Genomic DNA, 20,428 nt, shown 5'->3' on the forward strand with positions numbered 1-20,428 from the left:
TTGATGACGAGGGAGGAGAATCAGAGGACGAGGATGATAATGGGAAGAGTAAATAGGTGACTACACTTCTGTTGGTCCCTAACAATCAAATTGGTTGTTATCGAGAGAATGAGGTCATAAGGGGTTGCCACAGAGAATTGTGTTGCCGGGTTGCCCTTGTTTTTCCATGGCCTAGCTCTAGCTTCCGTGGGCATTTTCTGGTGTGCGAGATCTTCTAATTTCCCTTCTGCGGTTTGTGGGATTGGCTTTCATTCTAACTTTTCGCGGATAGCATTTCAAATTAAGTGGGAGCTACTTTACATATCCGCAGTTGTAGGTATCGTGAGGACTTTCGGCCGTGGGAGAAAAAGAAAAGAAAAAGCAATGGACGGAGGAATCCTACATTATAAAGGTAGGAAAGAAATAGTTATAATATGGAATCAGTGGGGAAGCGGAAGCAGTGGAAGAACTAGCTAAAGGCAAGTATGGAGAAGAATGCCAACGTTTTAGCTTCTGGAATCCGAGTTGCAGGGCCATCCACTTCCAGCAGTAAGAAACAAAAAGTAAGGGCCGAACTCACACATCTTACTGTTCAGTTTGAGGGACTCAATGACAGCGAGTGCCAGAAATGGTGGTAGGAAACTTCGGGCGCAGACCTAATTAAGCAGATTTTGATACGAGCACAGGTGCATTGGGCCATCCAGCTTCCAGTTTTTTCCATCCGATTGTTTGAATCAGTTTTGCGCACCATGATTGAATCATATAATCGGCTACACAGTATCTACCGATGACATACATCTTGTCGGCTACACAAAATTTACCTACGACGCTTGAGACAACTTTTCCCTTTGCATGGGAAGCTTAGACTTGTTATTCTTTGAAGGAAGATTGTCTGGTGGTATCCCAATCTTTCTCCTTTTCATGGTAATGTTTCCCAACCATGTGATAGGCTGAAACTTTCATCTGCTGGAATTTGTATGGTGGCTATGACAGACGTTGATCCTAATTGTATCTTTGTCGTCATAGTGCACGCCTCTGTTTGCACAACTGGAACCATGAGTGTTCCTTGGGATGACTCTGTCATGAACATCTCAAACCTTGCAGTTGAGGTATCAAGTTGGGAAACTTGTCCTTCTAGTAAGGCTAGAAAGGAAGAGAGCTTCAAAGACATTATCCAAGATTTCACATTTTTTTGAGGTGAGATCAGGAGCTATAGAAGAGATGGGCAATGATGATGTATTCACATCTGAAATAGAAATGGAAGGTGTGAATATTGTGAAAAAGGAATCCACATCATTGTGTATGACAACCAAGAATGGTTCCTCTTGGATAGATGACTCTTGACTGCTTGGTTGTTGTGGAGGAAAAAGAATTGTTGCTTCTCCATCCTCTTCCTCTTCATCTGGTTCTTGTACTTGGAAAGGTGCCGGAGAAGAATGTGAAGGTGGAATGACAACCTTTCCTCCTTTGAGCTACAATTTGAAACTCTTTGTTGGCTCTGAGGTGGATGATTCATCTTTCTTCTTCACCTCAACTTGAGATTTCCTTCCAATCGGTCCAAATTGGCTACAATCTATCCTAGCTCTTAGTTTGACTCTCTTTAGATTCTTGATTTTCATCCATGAATTAGTATTCAACAATATAGATTGAATTCTATCGAAGATAAAAATTGCTTCTTTTTGCTGCCATTGGATAGGATTAAAAAGAAGCCTCCCTAGTTGAGTTTGGTGGAATTCTTTGTCAAGAATCATTTCATAGTCCTCGACCCCTTCTAGAATAGGGACAAAGTCGAGATCGATGGTTTGCCACAAAGTAAGTCGACAATAGTCCATTTTGATAATGTCTACTTCACTACGTAGATCAATCCATACATCCTCCATGTGATGAACATGGGTGAATGCCCTCTTCATCCTGGAATGCGTACCTCTGAAATCGAAGTCGGATCTTGATGTGAACTTCTTCAACGTGATGAGTTGAAGTTTGGACTCCATGGCTTTGGCTTTGTCCATAGTGGTTAATGCATACTTACCGATCTGCAAAGGATTTGTGGAGGATATCCCAAATCCAGGTCTGTGTTGACTGAGCTAACATGTCTGCACTATCATGAGCCACCTTGCTTCATCCCTGAGGATTATCCTATCACTAGGATATCTTGGAAAAGTGTATGGTTCTCCTTCGAAGTAACTAACTTTTATGTAAGTGAGAGTTGGAAATTGCAAGAATATGCATTCGTATTGATTTACTAATCCCCATTCCTCCTCTGATACTCTTTTTTGTTGACAACTCCTTGTTGAAAAGGCACTTGAAATGCCTGTAGAATGCATCCTGCAACTTCCCATAGTGGTGTTTTCTTTGCGTGAGACTGAGCTGATCATAGTAGTTCCAGATGGGGACTGGGGTCTGGTATCCCTTGGTAAAGTCCCGAGAACATCCTTATAGTTGTAGCGATGTAGACTAAGTATCAATTCATGTGATATGAGAATGATATTTTCACATGAACCAACTGCTCACATAATGCTGTACTTATGATTTCACCCCAGAAAATGGGTTCTCTATGTTCGAGAATTTGATCGATGAATTTTTACATCCATATCTCAAAATGATTAGATTCTGAGACCACAAAGTGATCAAATTGTTGATGTTTACGGCATAGGTTAATTAAGAATTGCACACAGATAGTGAACACGAACACGAACAGCAGAACTCTTCTTATTATTATTCGCATATGCCAGAACATTACATTATGCTTGAATGATATCTGATGATTACAATGCTTCCCGAAGGGGTTATAAATACTTTCCGAAGAACTTTCCCGAAGGAGTCCGTCGGCCACATACAACATGTCGCTACATAACGAAAACCTTTCCGAAGCAACCTGTCGGCTACATAACAAGAACCTTTCTGAAGGGACTCGTCGGCTGATACACAATTTCCTTCCCGAAGGGACCCGTCCGCTGATACACAATTTCTACCGACGACATCATCCCCCCCAAAAAGAAAAGTCGTCTCCTGACGACTATTACAAAATCTCTGAGACAAATCAACAACCAAAATACATTGACTGACTAACTGGTCTTCAACACTGTCACCTTAGCCAATCTGACATCTGACCATGATAGCCACCTGTGCCGCTTTTTGCATTCCAATTCCGAGTACACTGAACCAAGTGTCGCTGCATTGCCTCCAACTGGATGATCAGCTCCTCCCGAGCTCTCTACGCATCCACCAAGACAGCCTCACGGCCAACATCTACTCTCAGTGCCTCTGGTACACAGACATTCCATGCTTGCAGTAGCTCCAAGTCTTCTCAACCGGTCAGACTCCCACGACTGATATCCGCAACGACTGGGGATCCAGGGGGCAATGCCCCCGGTGGGGTCAAGGGGTAGCGCCCCCGCGGGGTCCTGGGGCAGCGCCCCAGCCGCCAAGACCAAATTAGCACTCTGAAACCCACACAAAACTGCACGGAACACACCATTTTTGTCATTTTCTGCCGATTCTACACTCTTTCTGGCAATCGTTGGTTCTTCCTCTACCCTGTGGCATCATTTGATACTCATTCTGAGCATTCTTGATTTGTCGACTTTTTTTTTTATAGAAAACCTCTTGTCACCCTTCTGTGCTACCAAATAGCAAGTAGAAGCCGTACGCCAAAACCCCACTCTTTAGAATTTGTAATCTTGCAATCCAAATCCGTACACATGATATGCTTGAAAAATCCGTACAATTACCCTGCATTCCAAATTATAATTTCCGTACGCTGTCTTTACTTCCAAATTCCGTACGCCGTAGGGCCAAAATTCGCAGTGTCAATGGCTTTTCTCAAAAATCCATACAGCACATGTAGAAATCCGTATTGATCAAAACCCTCCCCCCAAAAAAAATCTGTACGGTCACTATACTAGAAATTCGTACCATAACTTTTGTTGAAAATCCGTTCTGGATACTGTACGATGATTTCAATAAAGTCCGTACGATGCATGGTTAAAATAGCTTAAAAACCGTACATTCATGTTATGCCAATCCGTACACTCTTGCCAATCTGAAAAAATCCGTACGGCAACCTTTACTTAAAAACAGTACACTGCATCATCATTTTAAAATCCGTATGGTACATATCAGACTTGATGCTTTTTCGTACACTGCTCAAAACCTTCAAAAAATTCGTAACAAGATGCAAAACCTGGCGAAATCCGTACGGCACAAAAATCTGTACACTGGACTGGAAAATCCGTACACTTCCTTCAAAACCGCACGGTGAACATTTAAGAATCCGTACGGTGCTTTGTTTCCAAAAATCCGTACAATAGCTTTTTCATCACTTTAAAAAAAAAAAAAAAAAAAAAGTTTATTTATTTTTTCCATTTGTTTTTTCAATAGCAAAGTCAGTTTTCCCTTCGACCGTCGGCATCGTCGGTCTACAACAACGAAGGGGTTGCCCGAAGGCCATTCTTTGATGTAGAAGTCTTCCGGCCGTGGTATACCTTCAGCTTTGAGCCATTCACCGCCTAAAGCACTTCTTGTCCATCCAAAGTCCATAATTTTATTGCTCCATTGTCCCCTACTTCCCGGATCTGATACGGCCTGACCCACTTAACTTTGAACTTGTTTGGTTTGATCTCATTCTGGTCGTCGTACTTCAACACCCACTGTCCGAGTTGAAACCTGCTATGCCTGTTCTGTGTCATCTCCATATTGCCTAGTTTGTTCCCGAAGTTTGCTACCATGGACTCCGTCAGCTGCCCCTTATGTCCGTCAATAACACATTCACTCTGGAGTCTGTACTGCTACAACTTTTATTGAACCCTTCCTCTTTGTTGCCTGTGTAGACCATATCGTGTGTCTTCCTTGCTGCCGGTACCTTTCTGCTATATTTGTGGTTCGACGTAATACTTTCTTCCTGCGCAGTCGTACAGTAGAACCTTTCCTTCTTTTGGGCTCGTACTGTATGTTCTGTCCTTCAGCTTCAGTCATACTCGCGTTTCCTTCTTCGGCTTCTCTGTGTTGCTTCGAACATTCATTTCTTCCTTCGGCTTGTCTATGTTCCTTCAGACATTCATTTCCTTCATCGGCTTCTCTGTGTTCCCTCGGACATTCATTTCCTCCTTCGGCTTCTCTATGTTCCTTCGGACATTCATTTCCTCCTTCGGCTTCTCTGTGTTCTTTCAGACATTCATTTCCTTCTTCTTTCTTACCTTTGTCGATCCTTAGCATATTACAACTTGGAAAGAGCTCGTAATCCTCCATCTGCCAATGGTAAAGACCATTTACTGAATCTAGATCGTCATCTCCTTCCAATCGTAGGACTCCCTCCTGATCGGGTTCCATACTCTGCCTCCTCTCATCATCTTCTTCAGAATTCGACAATAGAGCTTCTTCTCCAACCATCTGAGTGTGTAGATCGATGACATACTTCCGGCCTTTGCTTTCAAGTGATAAAGTATTTTTCTTCCAATCGTGCTTCGCCTTGGCTTGTATCAGCCACCCCCGGCCCAGAATGACATCATATCCTCTCCGCTTCAGTGGGATCACGACAAATTCCAACAGGAACGGTTGTGTTCCAATTGTCATTGGTTGTGCTATGAGTATTCCCAATGGCTTGATTCCATGTTGATCGGCCGTTAGCAGCTGGAATGTAGGCGGCCATAATGTCGGCTGTCCCAACTTTTTTCAGTTGTCTTCAGGCAACACATTGACATCGGACCCTTTGTCCACAATTGTTTCCGTCAATATAGTCCCAAGAATTCCCATTTCGACGACTGCCAGATGGCGTCCAGATGAGAGGGCTAACAACATCGGATCTTCTGCACTTGCACCACTTTCCTTCTCCTTTTTGTCCACTGTACTTGCTCCACTTTCCTGCTTCCTTCCATGTTCTCCTGGTAGTTGAGCAGCGAGAACGATGTTTGTGAGTGCCGATCAGAGCTAAGGCATAGTGAGCAATAGATCACTTATCCTGACGGGTATCTCGGCTTGCAATATTTGCCGTACAATGTTCTGTTCTGCACAGTTCTGTACAGAGGTACTTGCCGTGTCCTTCAGGTGTGTTGTTTCTATTTGTGTTACTTTTTGGATTTCTACCCGTGCTTCCTCCAGTCGCTTCTTTTCCTCTGTCGGATCGGGGTATAGTCTTGCCTGCTTCCGAGTGATTGCCAGAACTTCTTCCTCGTCCGTTCCGACAGTAATCAAGTTTACTCCGAACATTGGGCACTTCGCATCGTCATGATCGCCGGGTCCACACCATCGGCATAGCAACTTCGGTGTGTTCACCGTTGTGCACTCTCGGGCAAAGTGACCCCATAGATTGCATGGGCGACATTGGACTATCGGCCGGCCATTCGCATCATACTGAATTCGACTCCTTCCGCCATTATTGTTGTTGCTGCTATTGTTGTTGTTTTGACTGTGTCGGTTGTTTCTATATCCACCCGATGTGGCACCTTCTATACTGGTATTCCCGTTCCCTCTTGACGGGAATGCCTCCTGTGTCAGGAACACTTGCTGCTGTGTTCTTATTTTCAAATTGAAAGGGCATTCCTTTACTGAGTGTCCCATAATCTGGCAAATCTCACAAAATTGGTCTTTCGGGTAGGATCCCTTCGTATGGCCTTCTTTCTTGCACTCCGTACACCATAGGTCATTGCCCTTAGTCTCCTTGTTCATGTTTTTGAACTCCCTCATCATCCGAAGCATGTCCTTCTGAAGAGCATGAACTTTCTTGCTGTTGCCTTCATCGTCGTTGCTATCTTCTCCTGAAGGCTCGTCGGCATCTGAATCGGAGGAGCTAGTCTTCTTCTTCTTTTTTGTCTTCTAGTCACTTTCGAGGTTCATTGCCCGATTGTACGCTTCAGTATATGTCAATGGTGGCACGATCTTCATTTTTTTCCGCAGCTTCGGGTGAAGGCCTTCAATGAACCATCTTTTCTAGAGCCCATCTGCCGACTTATTCTCCATTTTATTGATTAAGTCCTTCAACCTCCTGGCGAAGACCCGTACTGTTTCATTCTTCTTTTGTTTGGTATTGAATATCTCCACTACAATTTCTTTATCGTCACGTAGAAGTTGAAATTCTACGATGAACTCCTTAATGTTATCCCAAGTGTTTAACTTTTGTGGATCAGTATCAGTAAACCAATCAATCGTAACACCCCGTAGGGTAGCGGAAAATTGTCGGATCCATTCATTTGTATCTGTTATGACATTTGCCCTCCAGATTGTTTCACATGTTTTACAATGTCGAATGGGATCAGCTGCTTCATCACCATCAAATTTTGGCAACTTTTCCTTCGGACCTGCCATTATCACTATATGTTGAGGGTTTTGTTGTGTACCTATGTTGTTTTGCACTCCCGCACTGTTTTGAGCACCCACGTTGTTCTGAGCTCCCACGCTGTTTTGAACACCCGAACTGTTCTGCACACCCGCGCTATTTCCAACACCCGCGTTGTTCTCTGCTTCCGTGCTGTTTGGTGAAGAAAAGGGTTCGTCAACCGAAGCTGTTCGTTTCGGAAGTATATCTCGGACCAAGAGGTCACTCCACGCTCGTGCTCCTTCGGCACTTCTAGCCATGGGAGTCGATCTCCTTCCATTAGGATTCTCTTCCCGTGGCGTATGCAGGTTCAGAAACTCCTCCCTCGCTTCTTCCACCAAAATGAGCCGCTATCGAGTCTCCTTCAACAATCCTTTCGGGCTCTTGTTTCCATCGGCAATCTTCTGAAATCTCCTTCGACACTCTGTTTGCTAAGCCAAAATTAAATCTTCTTGCACAATGTGTATGTCATCTTTTTCCTTCAACTTATTCTTATTCTTGTTCAATTGATTCGGCATTTAATTCATATCCGCCTGCCTGAGTACCAGGTCCATCGGGCAACGACGCCAAATGTTTACGACATAAGTTAATTAAGAATTGCACACAGATAGTGAACACGAACACGAACAACAAAACTCTTCTTATTATTATTCACATATGCCAGAACATTACATTATGCTTGAATGATATTTGATGATTACAATGCTTCCTGAAGGGGTTATAAATACTTTGCAAAGAACTTTTCCGAAGGAGTCCGTCGGCCACATACATGTCGCTACATAACAAAAACCTTTCCGAAGGGACCCGTCGGCTACATAACAAGAACCTTTCCGAAGGGACCCGTCGGCTGATACACAATTTCCTTTCCGAAGGGACCTGTCGGCTGATACACAATTTCCTTCCTGAAGGGACCCGTCAGCTGATACACAATTTCTACCGACGACAGTTGACTTCTTGGGAAAAGTTAGATGTGTATTTTCCTTGGCCATCTAGAGAAATTTGGTCTTTTATTAATTGACCACTTGTCGTTAACATGCCTCTGATAATCTGTTTTGTTTTGATTTCATAGCTGCAAGGATCTTTCTTCGGTTAGATCCACGGATTCGGGTGTTTTAGGGACCTTGAAGATTTTCTCAATCACATCTGGATGTAAGCTAAAAACTACCTTCCCGTCTGCATCTTTAATTGTTTTTGACTTGACGTCAAAGTGATTTGCGCATTCTCACACGAATTCGGCTCCAAGGGCTGCCATAGGAAAGGTGGATACGAAATGGATGTGATGTCCTTTGATCCGTTGCACAGACTTGAAGATGTTTCAACCCTTTGTAAGAAATCAACCATGTCAACATGACCAATCTCTGTGTTTAAGATCTCATCTAAAGTAGATGGAACTTGTGATGGAGTTGTGTGAGCTAGCTCCTTATCATACTGATACTTTATTTTTCCTTTGGCTTTTGGAGGTGTGGACATATCTTGAGCTGTAACATGGAAATTCCAAAGGGTGAATACATCATCTGATGGGATTGGACCCATGAACGCTTTGGGATTTGAGTTGCAATGCCAAATCATCTTTTAATGCCAAAATAGTGTCTCTTAAGCTTGCCTTCCGTGTCTCCTCTTCTTACCAATTTGTCTCTTACTAACCCTCTTTATAATATTAAATTGACCTTGATAATTCTACATTAAATCCTCCATAAGTCAAAATGAATATATATTTGGGTTGACATTAATTCATTAATGTCCCAGAAAAGGGGACATTACAGAAGTGAGGTTTCAAACCCTAAAGATATAGGTATTATATATTTGACAAACTAATAAGAAATTTGCTAGGATTTGTGCAAAAATCAATTGTTCAAGCTATCTTTGCACGTGTGATGAGATTGTTATGCTATATGCAATTTTGTGATATTGACAATATATCATTTTGTGAAGGATTTCAGTTTGAATATAGTTATCCATAAATTCCAGAATTTTTGTTGTGGTAGTTGTTAAAATAGTTGTTTGTAGCTTTATATACAACATTTGAGTGTTTGATTCTTATAATCTTGTGTGTAATCAAAATCTTTGATACAGGTCTTGTACATGAACATTCTTTTTACTGCTTGGAATTTAGCTAGAAAATGTGTTGTAAAATCTAATGTCCCATTCTTGTTCTTTTACTTGTAAAAATCTTGTCCAAATTCCTTAAATATATTTTAGTATTGAAAGAGGAATGCATATCTTTGGTGTTGTATTTTTTCATTGATCTTTGCTTTATCTTCAACAGCATGCTTTTGGTGTTTTTTCTTCCTTTTATGTATCATTGGCTTTTATGAATCCCCACTGTGTCAAGGTTTGTGGTTTATTTGACGTTTAGCATTATGAATCTTGTACATCATATGTCATTGACAACTATTGGGTTATCATATTGTTCTTCAATACCTTTAGATAAATTTTCAGTTATCCTTGACCAGTGGAGAACTGATAATTATGATGGGATTTTTGCAGTCCATTAAAGCTCATTGATACTGTAAAACAACGTTTTCTAAGTCTAGGAGGAATGATTTTTGAGGGCCATTCTGTTTCAAGTATCCTGACTTATCAAGATGCTGTGGTGAGTAAAAATACTTCTGTTCTTGGAACATACATTAATTTCTAGTGAAGGAAAGCTAATGTTTCTTGCAATAGATTATATGTAGCATCAAAAACTGAGCCACATATAGATTTTGGATACAGAAGAGTGGATCGATGTTTTATTGAAGTATATCATAAAGTTTTAACAATGTGATATGATGCATGCACAATGATTTGTAAGAGTGTTGTGAAACTAATTTTTCTTTTTTATGGACCTTTATAAATATACAAGCTGAAAGATTTCATTAGAGAAGCCTCTAGCCATTAACTTTTGAGAATATGTTGAAAATACAGCCAACAGTCAATACCACAATAAATCAGGAGGTTTGAAAGAAATCCTTATGCAAGTTCATTTAGAGTCAGATAAGCAGGTTTCTTTTTGAGAGTGATGGGAAGTACCGGAATGTTCATCTTTATATTAGTTTTCTTCTTTTCTCTACTAGATGGTGGTGCTCTGTTGTTCAACATGCAGATAATAATTTAATATTGCTAATCTGAACTTATGGGTTGTCTTCCTTTCTACAATATCTACATTTCGCACATGTAATCTGATTGAAGAAAGTTTTCATTGATGCCAACTTTCATCCATGCCAACTCCCCCCTCATTGCCACCTTTTCACCCTCACAATCAGTCATATAAGCAGTTAGAAATCTCAATAGCAGTAGGGCAATTAATTAGGGGTTTCAGGTTCATTTCTTCAAGCATGTCTTCAATATCCTGGGTTCCTACTTATCTGACTTATTCAACCACGTGGTTCATATAAGGTTTCCCTCTTCTTGGTCCTACCACATTATTCATGCGATTCAATTGGGGTCAGTGTCTGATCCCAACAATCACAAGACTGTTATGGTTGGTTGTATATTCTCTAAACCCTATGCTATAGTTTTGCATAACATTCTATCCACAAAGTTCGATCAACATTATATTTGTGCTAGAGGACAAGCCAATTTCAGGGTAGATTAGCGGAGTACAGACCATGTTTTGACCCATTGGACCATTATTGGCAAGACTCAATATTGCTCTTCGAAATTATACTATTGCTTTGTGGACTTCCGCAAAGCCTTTATTTATGGTTTGAGGATGGCTCGTTTTCGGAGATTTCACGACATTGGTATATTTGAGTCTCTCTTGATGACTATTATGCTATATTATCAGTTCAAGTTTAGGAATAGGTTCGGGTACGAGCACTTGGTTCGTGGGTTTGAGATTTTTTTCTTTTGTTATGGTTCATGTATATATATAAATATAACTATGTATATATATGCATTATATATACAACAAACAAGAAAATATACAAAAATGTAAAACTAAATCATTTCATAGAATAACTAAATCATTTTGTAGTATGATGCTTGATCATTGAGCAACGCCAAATGCCAAAGATAAACATCAAAACACGATTCTATCTTTCTAATAAAAATCATTGCATTGTTTTGGTTCCCAAAACCGCATATTGGAAATCCAAGAGTTTGCCACTTCTCCGATAAGACTTCTCAATCAGTTCTGGCCAACGAACAGGAATACTTTTCGATTCCCCTGCACTTCAGACTCCGCTACACCCAGGCGGGTAAACCTTCACCTCAAACGCTAACTATCTGGTTCAAGGCTTTTCTATAGCGAATTTAAACTTTTGGAGTTCTTTGGCTGGCAAAGTCCTTGAACTCGATGAACCTAAAACTGGATGCTGGATGATAGTTGAATGTTTTGTATAATTGAATAATAAAAAATTTGATGCTTGTAGGCAGGAAGATATAGATTTTCTGACTTCAATAATAAAAAGACCAGTGCCTCTGCTCATCCGGGCAATAGAGTCAACTTTAGTGAATTTTCACATACAACTTCATAACGTTTTACACACTTTATTGCCAATAATTAAATAATCAAGATGCGATAGATCAATTGTTACGCAATCTTAAATTAGTCCAGATTGAATTTTAACTCCTGTGGGAGACAAATTGGACACAGATACAGAAACAATTAAATATTTCACACTATCTGTGATGATCGAATTTAAATGCTAAATGACCTTATCCAGTTATCCGATATTTAAATTGTATACAGAATTTCCAAAAAATAATTACAAAGGACGATTCCCCTGTAGTTTAAATCTCCATGCCATTTAAAAATAAGCAAAGAACATTTTATTTTATTCTTAAAATAAAATAATAGAATTTATATTACAAAGTCATAATGAGCCCCTTATTCCTCCATACAATAAATAAATATAAAATACTCCTTCAGAGTGTATGAATGTTCGGATATCTCATGTCTCTCCTTGGTTTGGTTTCTAACCTTATTTATATCTATATTTGGGGTATGGCTTTTCAAAGTCAAGAGTCATATCTAAATAACACCCTTTCAAATATAATTACATTAATTATTTACTTTTAATATAATCAACCTTAAACTTAAAAAGGCTTTAATCGATGGAATAAGGAGCTTAATTATTTCAATATTTTCAACTTTCAATTTATTTGCCAATTCGCAATATCTCATTTTTGGTTCTGCTGAAGCTGTTTTGGACCTCAGATTAATCTTTTACCTTTGATATTGTTCATATTAATAACCTGCGACAGTTCCTTAGTCTTCATTGTGTATGAAAAATGTTGCCGTGAATGAAAGGATACCTTCGATCAAGATGCTGGATCTTCCTTCTTGCTGTTATTGCCATTGTGCATCTCAGTCGTCGTTGACTTTGTGGCTTGTCTCGGCTCTTGTCTCAGATTTCACTGTCCATCTCTTGAAGCAATTTGTGTGCTTGTTCTAGTGCTTTCCAGCATGTTGTCTCTGCACATTTATTAGCAATGAAGACATCTGGTGAAGACTTTCCTCCTTTGAGTGCATTTCAACGACATTAGGAATTGGTTTCTCAGTTTCTCGTAGTTTATAAGAGACAGATTTCGTGAATCTCTAAATGCACAGGCCAGAAGAGTGATATACTTTATCCATATATGCCATTGAGTATTTCCTCTTGATTCAAACACTAGCACAGAGTGACAGGTTTTGTTTAAGTAATAACTCATTCTTGATGACATCCTTGTTTTCACCTTATTGGGAACCTTTTTAAAAATCTCAAACTGCATATATCATTCTTTTCATATTCAAATGTTCATGACAATGTATAGCACTGATCTGGGATGGCTTTTTCATTATTAATCTCTATTTCAGAGTCATTGTGTCACACTTGGGAGCAATATAAACCTGTTAGGCATTTCTTGTGCATGGTTGACTTTCTTTACAACACTTTTAAGTTCAGGATATATGCTATATGTTATCTGCGTCAAACTTTTGTATCTTCCCATATCCAATATCTGCTTTGTGCAATATTTTCAACATGTGAAACAATAGCTTAATTGATGATATCTTGCTCTGCCATATTGAATCATTCAGGCCTTTTTTAACAAGAAGATTCTTTCCCTTTTCAGCATCATAGAAGTTTGATTCCTTGATTGCACTTTCTTCTTTGCTTTGTATCTTTCAAAATTTCATCATAAATCTCCAACGTTATTACACAAATGGAGGCTAAAAATTAGAGCTCCATCAGTGGCTCTTTCTAGGGACATATGCTCTTTGTGGGCATAGTGAGATTCCACTTATCTCTCGAGGAGCAGGCCAAGCATATCCATGCTTCACGTGATACAAGATAAAATTGGGTGGCCCCAGGCCCCCCAAAAATGTACATAGGTTCTTCCCTCTAGCAAACACTCAATTCTGTTTGTGTAACACTTTGAACCTGCTGATCATGATGTTATACTGTTCCTTAGTAAAATCTGATCCATTAGCAAATGTTAGAAAACAATCATTGTGTGACATATGCCTTTCTTTGATTTCCTTGGTTTGGTATTCATCTTTCAAATCTGCATTAGGTTATTCATCTTTATAGACAATACATGCTGGCTTTGTTTCATCAACGTGATCTTTGCTGAATAGAAGCTCCTTTGAGTGACACCTTTGAGCAGTTGTACAAGCATCTTCTTGGACATCCTTCTCCACACTATCTGCCCTATCACCATGCTCAATAAATTGTGTCTTTTCACAAAAAGGCTTAACTTTATGAAATGCTACTTCACTTTCATCAAGCATCTGATCAGATAGTACATTTGGAAAACTTTCAGCATTGTTCTTCAACAGTACAGTTGGAAAACTTTCAGCATTTTTCTTCAACACATTCTTTTCTTTGTGTAAGTCTGATTTTATCTCACCTTCACATGTTTGATGTACTTCCTGCTGATGGGATGAGCTGGAAGGTATCTCATCTTCTATATGCATATCATGAGTTTCATCAACTTCAAAATCAGACCTGCTATCTTCATCATGATGCTGATGGACTTGATTCCAAAGAAAATCCTTCTCAAACAATGGATTTGAGAATATAGTGAATTCAGATCTGTCTTCTATCACTTCTTTTTCAAACAATGGGTTTAGGTACATGGAGAATTCAGGCATACTGTCATTAGAGCCTTTATCCGGATCATGAGATGTTTCATCTAGAAGACTATTATCCTCATTATCTCCTTGAACTTCCTCATGTTCATACATTGAATGCAATCCTATTTCATCTTCACTATCTGATTCCTCGGAATGATCATCTTTTTCATCCAATACCTCTTGAGAATGCACTGATCCATCACCTTGCTCACTATGGTGATTTGAGAAAAAATTTGGACCATTTCTTTCAATATGTTTCTGATATTTCAGATCTAACAAGGCTGAAATTTCCTCCACACTTAGAAAATCCTCTTCCTCATTTTCACATTCACTATCATCTGTAGGCATATAAGTATTAGAATGTTCAAAATTTTCATCTCCATTTGAATCTGAAACTTCATTTGACTCATGTTATTTCAGTCCTACATTCATTTTCCTTTGCAACCAGTTCATTATCCATAAGTTTGAGAACATTAAGAAACTGATGATCATATAAGAGGCCTAATTCCTGCATCCTGTAGAGAAGATCAGATGATGGAGATCTGTATTCTGAAGGTATTTCTTGATAGGCAATAAACATTCTTATGAAGAATTTTGTTGTGGATTCATCTTCTTGCTTTTCTAAATTAAAATATGCATCCAAAGGAGATATATAACTTGAACTTTCATCCATTATTTGAAAGAGAAGCTTCAAATCCAAGTCATCTGGTGAGATTCCCAACTGACAAAATTTTCTTATCAATTCTCTATGTGGAGGCATAATGTTTGAAGGTACTTCCTGAAAAATATTCAACATCCTTATAAATAAATGTGCCGATGTCTCACCTTCATATCTTTCCACATTGAAAAATTCATCTAAAGGGTGTATGTATTCTTCCTCCATGGTGTAACATAGATCCGCCTCCTGATCATAGTATACTTTCTCCATGCTAGGTAATCAAATCATCTCCTTCTAAGTCCTCTCCCTCAGCAGAGTTACCAACTGAAACTTTATTGACTAGAGTCACCACCTCTTTTGAGGGATGTATTGATCTTCTGGGTTCTCACTTCCAGCAGAGTACACTTTCAAACAAACTGATACAACTTCTTTTTGATACTGATCTACGAACTTAGAAATTCTGGGTAGCTTCACAATATGTATTGCGAGCAACTCTTCCCAGTTGAGTCGCCAATCTATTGGTTCCCAAAACCACACATTGGAAATCCAAGAGTCTGCCACTTCTTCGATAGGACTTCTCAATCAGTTTTGTCCAACAAATGGGAATACTTTTCGAATCCCCTGCACTTTAGGCTCCACTACACCCAGGCGGGTAAACCTTCACATCAAATGCTAACTGTCTGGTTCAAGGCTTTCTATAGCGAATTTAAACTTCTGGAGTTCTTCGGCTGGCAAGGTCCTTGAACTCGATGAAACTGAAACTGGATGCTGGATGATTGTTGAATGTTTTGTATAATTGAATAATAATAAATTTGATGCTTGTAGGCAGGAAGATATAGATTTTCTGACTTCAATAATAAAAAGACCAGTGCCTCTGCTCATCCGGGCAATAGAGTCAACTTTAGTGAATTTTCACATACAACTTCATAATGTTTTACACACTTTATTGCCAACAACTAAATAATCAAGATGCGACAGATCAATTGTTACACAATCTTAAATTAGTCCAGATTGAATTTTAACTCCTTTAGGAGACAAACTGGACACAGATACAAAAACAATTAAATATTTCACATTATCTATGATGATCGAATTTAAATGCTAAATGATCTTGTCCAATTATCCGATATTTAAATTGTATACAAAATTTCCAAAAAATAATTACAAAGGACGATTCGCCTGTAGTTTAAATCTCCATGCCATTTAAAAATAAACAAAGAATATTTTATTTTATTATTAAAATAAAATAATAGAATTTATATTACAAAGTCATAATGAGCCCCTTATTCCTCCATACAATAAATAAATATAAAATACTCCTTTAGAGTGTATGAATGTTCAGATATCTAATGTGTCTCTTGGTTTAGTTTCTAACCTTATTTATATCTTTATTTGTGGCATGACTTTTCAAAGTGGAGAGTCATATCTAAATAACACCCCTTTCAAATATAATTACATTAATTATTTTCTTTTAATATAATCAACCTTAAACTTCAAAAGGCTTTAATCGATGGAATAAGGAGCTTAATTATTTCAATATTTTCAACGTTAAACTTATTTGCCAATTCACAATATCTCAATTTGGTTCCGCTGAAGCTGTTTTGGGCCTCAGATTAATCTTTTGCCTTCGATATTGTTCATATTAATAACCTGTGACGACTCCTTAGTCTTCATTGCGTATGAAAAATGTTGCCGTGAATGAAAGGATGATCTTCGATCAAGACGTTGGATCTTGCTTCCTGCCGTCATTGCCATTGTGCATCTCAGTTGTTGTTGACTTTGTGGCTTGTCTCGGCTCTTGTCTCGGATTTCACCGTCCATCTCCTGAAGCAATTTGTGTGCTTGTTCTAGTGCTTTCCAGCATGCCGTCTCTACACATTTATTAGTAATGAAGACATCTGGTGAAGACTTTCATGCTGTGAGTGCATTTCAACGACATTAGGAATTGGTTTCTGAGTTTCTCATAGTTTATAAGAGACAGATTTCGTGAATCTCTGAATGCACGGGCCAAGAGAGTGATATACTTTATCCATATATGCCATTGAGTATTTCTTCTTGATTCAAACACTTGCACAAAGAGTGAGAGGTTCTGTTTAGATAATAACTCATTCTTGATGACATCCTTGTCTTCACCTTATCAGGAACTTTTTCAAAATCCTCAAACTACATATATCATTCTTTTCATATTGAAATGTTCATGACAATTTATAGCACTAATCTGGGATGGCTTTTTCATTATTAATCTCTATTTTAGAGTCATTGTGTCACACTTGGGAGCAATATAAACCTATTAGGCATTTCTTGTGCATGGTTGACTTTCTTTACAACACTTTTTAAGTTTAGGATATATGCTATATGTTATCTGTGTCAAACTTTTGTATCTTCCCATATCCAATATCTGCTTTGTGCAATATTTTCAACATGTGAAACAATAGCTTAATTGATGATATCTTGCTCTACCATATTGAACCATTCGGGCCTTTTTAACAAGAAGATTCTTTCCCTTTTCAGCATCATAGAAATTTGATTCCTTAATTGCAATTTCTTCTTTGCTTTGTATCTTTCAGATTTTCATCATAAATCTCCAACGTTATTACACAAATGGATGCTAAAAATTAGAGCTCCATCACATTGAATTACTGAATTAAAATACAGTTCATGAAAGTTTAAGAGTTGAAACATGATTCAAAGTCTAATGTTCATTAATAATCAAAGTTTTGGTTAATCATCGAATGGATTATCAGAAAAGTCATCCTTATTATCACCCCAACCGATTCCGCTAGCACTAGATCCACTAAGTGCCATGCTCTCATCATCGTCCACATCAAGTAGAATGACTCTAGCAAGATCCTGAATGGTCATATCCATGTCAATAGACTTAGGAGTTACATCCCACAACTTTTTTGCCCCATTTTGAATTTTGTAACCTTACGTGCCATGAGACGCAAATTGGTGACTCAACGACAAGTACTCTTTTCTGGCAGCCAATTGGTTTTGCCCCACTGAGTGGATAAATGAGTAAGTACTCCAATTCTGCTCAGAGACAGAAGAGCTAGCAACCTGGAGAGAAATCAAACAAAATAAAAAATAAAAAATAACCCACTGGCCTCTCAATGTACATTTCAAAAAGGCATGAATTTTGGGATAATTGGAGATTAGCCATAGTCACTTTAGTTGACGCCAAAGGCTCTGGAGTGTCTAGCGCTAATTATGGGTGTTCGTGCTCAACCTCCTCCGGACTATCCTCAGTATCAGTATCAGGGATCTCCTCATCGCCTATCTCATATGTCACCTCTATCAAATGAACCTTGCCTTTACCAAGGCAACGATGTCTAGGCTCCCATGGCTCCTTACAGGAGAAGCATAGTTTCTTCCTCAACTCATTTCTCGACTCCTGGTCCATCCTGGGTGGTCTAGAATGTGGTTCCCCTCTACCCTGGGAAGTGTTGGCCTTTTGGGGAGGCTAAGAATCCTTGAAATGTTTCTTATCTGCCTAATAAGGAGTAGGAGGGGTGTCCAGTCTAAATGTAACATCAATAGCCTCCTTGAGGGTGGTTGACCTAAATGCTCGTACCAGTCCCTTCAATCTGTCCTGCAAACCCTCTATGAACAACATCACACAATGACTATGAGACATGTTCGGAACCATGGCTGCAATACACTGGAACTGATTCACAAAAGATTCCATTTTCCCTGTTTGCCTAATATATGCCAACTCCCGGTAGTAAAGCTCTGTGTCTTTATGATCAAACCTAGCAATGAATCGCTCAGTGAATTCAGCAGAGGAGTGAACCATGGCATGATCCTAGGTGACCAATCCATGGTGCCACCAATCATAGGAAACCTTGTCTAAATTCAAAACCGCAAATTGTATAGCCTCTCTCTCTGCATAAGTCTCAATGATAAATAGATATCCAGCTTGTGCACCCAAGTTCATGCACTTATATCACTCGTGCCATCATAGTTAGCCAATGTGATCTTCCCAGTGGCTCTACTGAGGTCATTATTTTGTTGTGGTCTGTAGCCCCTGTCTCCTTTGAACTTGGTGTTATCCCTATGCTATGCACAATACCGTGGAAAAGGAAAAACATCCCTAACCTTTGGGGGTAGGGCTCTCCACTCAGCTTGTAATGTCTCTCCCATTTGATTTCTGTAAGTCATCTTGATGGATGCAACCTTGATGATCTTGCTTGGTGAGTGATCATGATTGGTCTACACCCTTGAGGTGATTTGATTTTTGTTTCTGTATCAGTTGCTTTAATTATGCTTATGGCTGATTTATGAGATTATGATGTGTTAGATGGTTTCACTGAGGTTTGTGCCAGTGGTTACCAAAAATGATGTGGTATCATGATGTTGTTCTGTGATTTCCCTGAGATGGGTTTAGAGTTTGCACTTTGTACTTTTACCTTGCTACACTGGACTAGGTCCCTGTAGTAGTGGTTAGTCATGTTTATGATTGTGTTCGCTTATGTGTTTTAAGTGCCTTTTCATGTTGTTTAAACAACCATTGTCGTCGATAGATATTATGTAGCCAGCGGGTTGATGTCGTCGGTAAAGATTGTGTAGTTGACGGGTTGATGTTGTCGGTAAAGATTTTGTAGCCGACGGGTAGATTAGTATTGTTATGTAGTCGACGGACCCCTTCGGGAAGGTTCGGCGAGAAGTATTTATACCTTGTCTGGGATCATTGTAAATCATCTTATGCTTTGTATTTAATTTCTTGGCATATGCGAATGATAAACGGATTGTTGTGGTTGCTGTTCTTGTTCATTGTTTGTGTGCGTTAATCAATTAATCTATGCGGTAAACATTTGGCGCCGTTGCCTGATGGACTTGGAACAAAGGCTGGAATGAAGACTGATGCCGAATCAGTTGAACAAAAATAAGAATAAGCTGAAGGACAAGGACAAAATCCACACAGCTCAAGGAAATTTAATTTTAGCGCAACAGGTTGAACGTAGACGGAGGTTTCAGAAGATTGTCGACGGACACCAAAGCGTTGAGGAATTGTTGGAGGAGGCTTGACAGCGGGTGGAATTGATGGAAGAAGCCAGGGAGGAATTTTTGAACCTGTATTTGCTGAGGGAAAAGAATCTAGACGGAAGGGAATTAACTCGCATGACTCGAAGTGTCGAGGGAGCACGAGCGTGGAGTGAACTCTTTGTCCGCGATACACTTCTGGAATGGGAAGACCCTTCTTCACCAGAGGACACAGCTATTGGAGATAAGACAACTGATGGAGAGTGCACCGGTGTAGGAGTGCAGATCGCTAGTGTGGGAGTGCAAACCGCCGGTGTGGGAGTGCAAACCACCGATGTGGGAGTACAAAGCGCCAGTGTTGCAGGATTGAATAATGCCTGTGCACAAAATCTAGTAGTGATGGCAGAACCAAAGAAAAAGTTGCCGAAGTTTGATGGCGATGGTACAGCCGATCCGA

General features: G+C 39.4%; 1 protein-coding gene across 2 annotated transcripts in view; it reads left to right on the forward strand.

The window, feature by feature from the left end:
* The window catches only part of LOC149552313 (Lycopene beta/epsilon cyclase protein), a 406,544-nt gene that overhangs the window by 63,457 nt on the left and 322,659 nt on the right, over positions 1 to 20,428 (forward strand). For both annotated transcript variants that reach the window (XM_089787837.1, XM_089787838.1), the window contains one exon: positions 9,776 to 9,881. In XM_089787837.1, the coding sequence (XP_089643963.1) occupies positions 9,776 to 9,881 (106 nt within the window). The remainder of the gene's footprint in view (positions 1 to 9,775; positions 9,882 to 20,428) is intronic.

The sequence above is a fragment of the Cupressus sempervirens genome, chromosome 6 (assembly GCF_028749045.1).
Source record: "Cupressus sempervirens isolate cs-2001-9-10 chromosome 6, ASM2874904v1, whole genome shotgun sequence".
Lineage (NCBI taxonomy): Eukaryota > Viridiplantae > Streptophyta > Pinopsida > Cupressales > Cupressaceae > Cupressus > Cupressus sempervirens.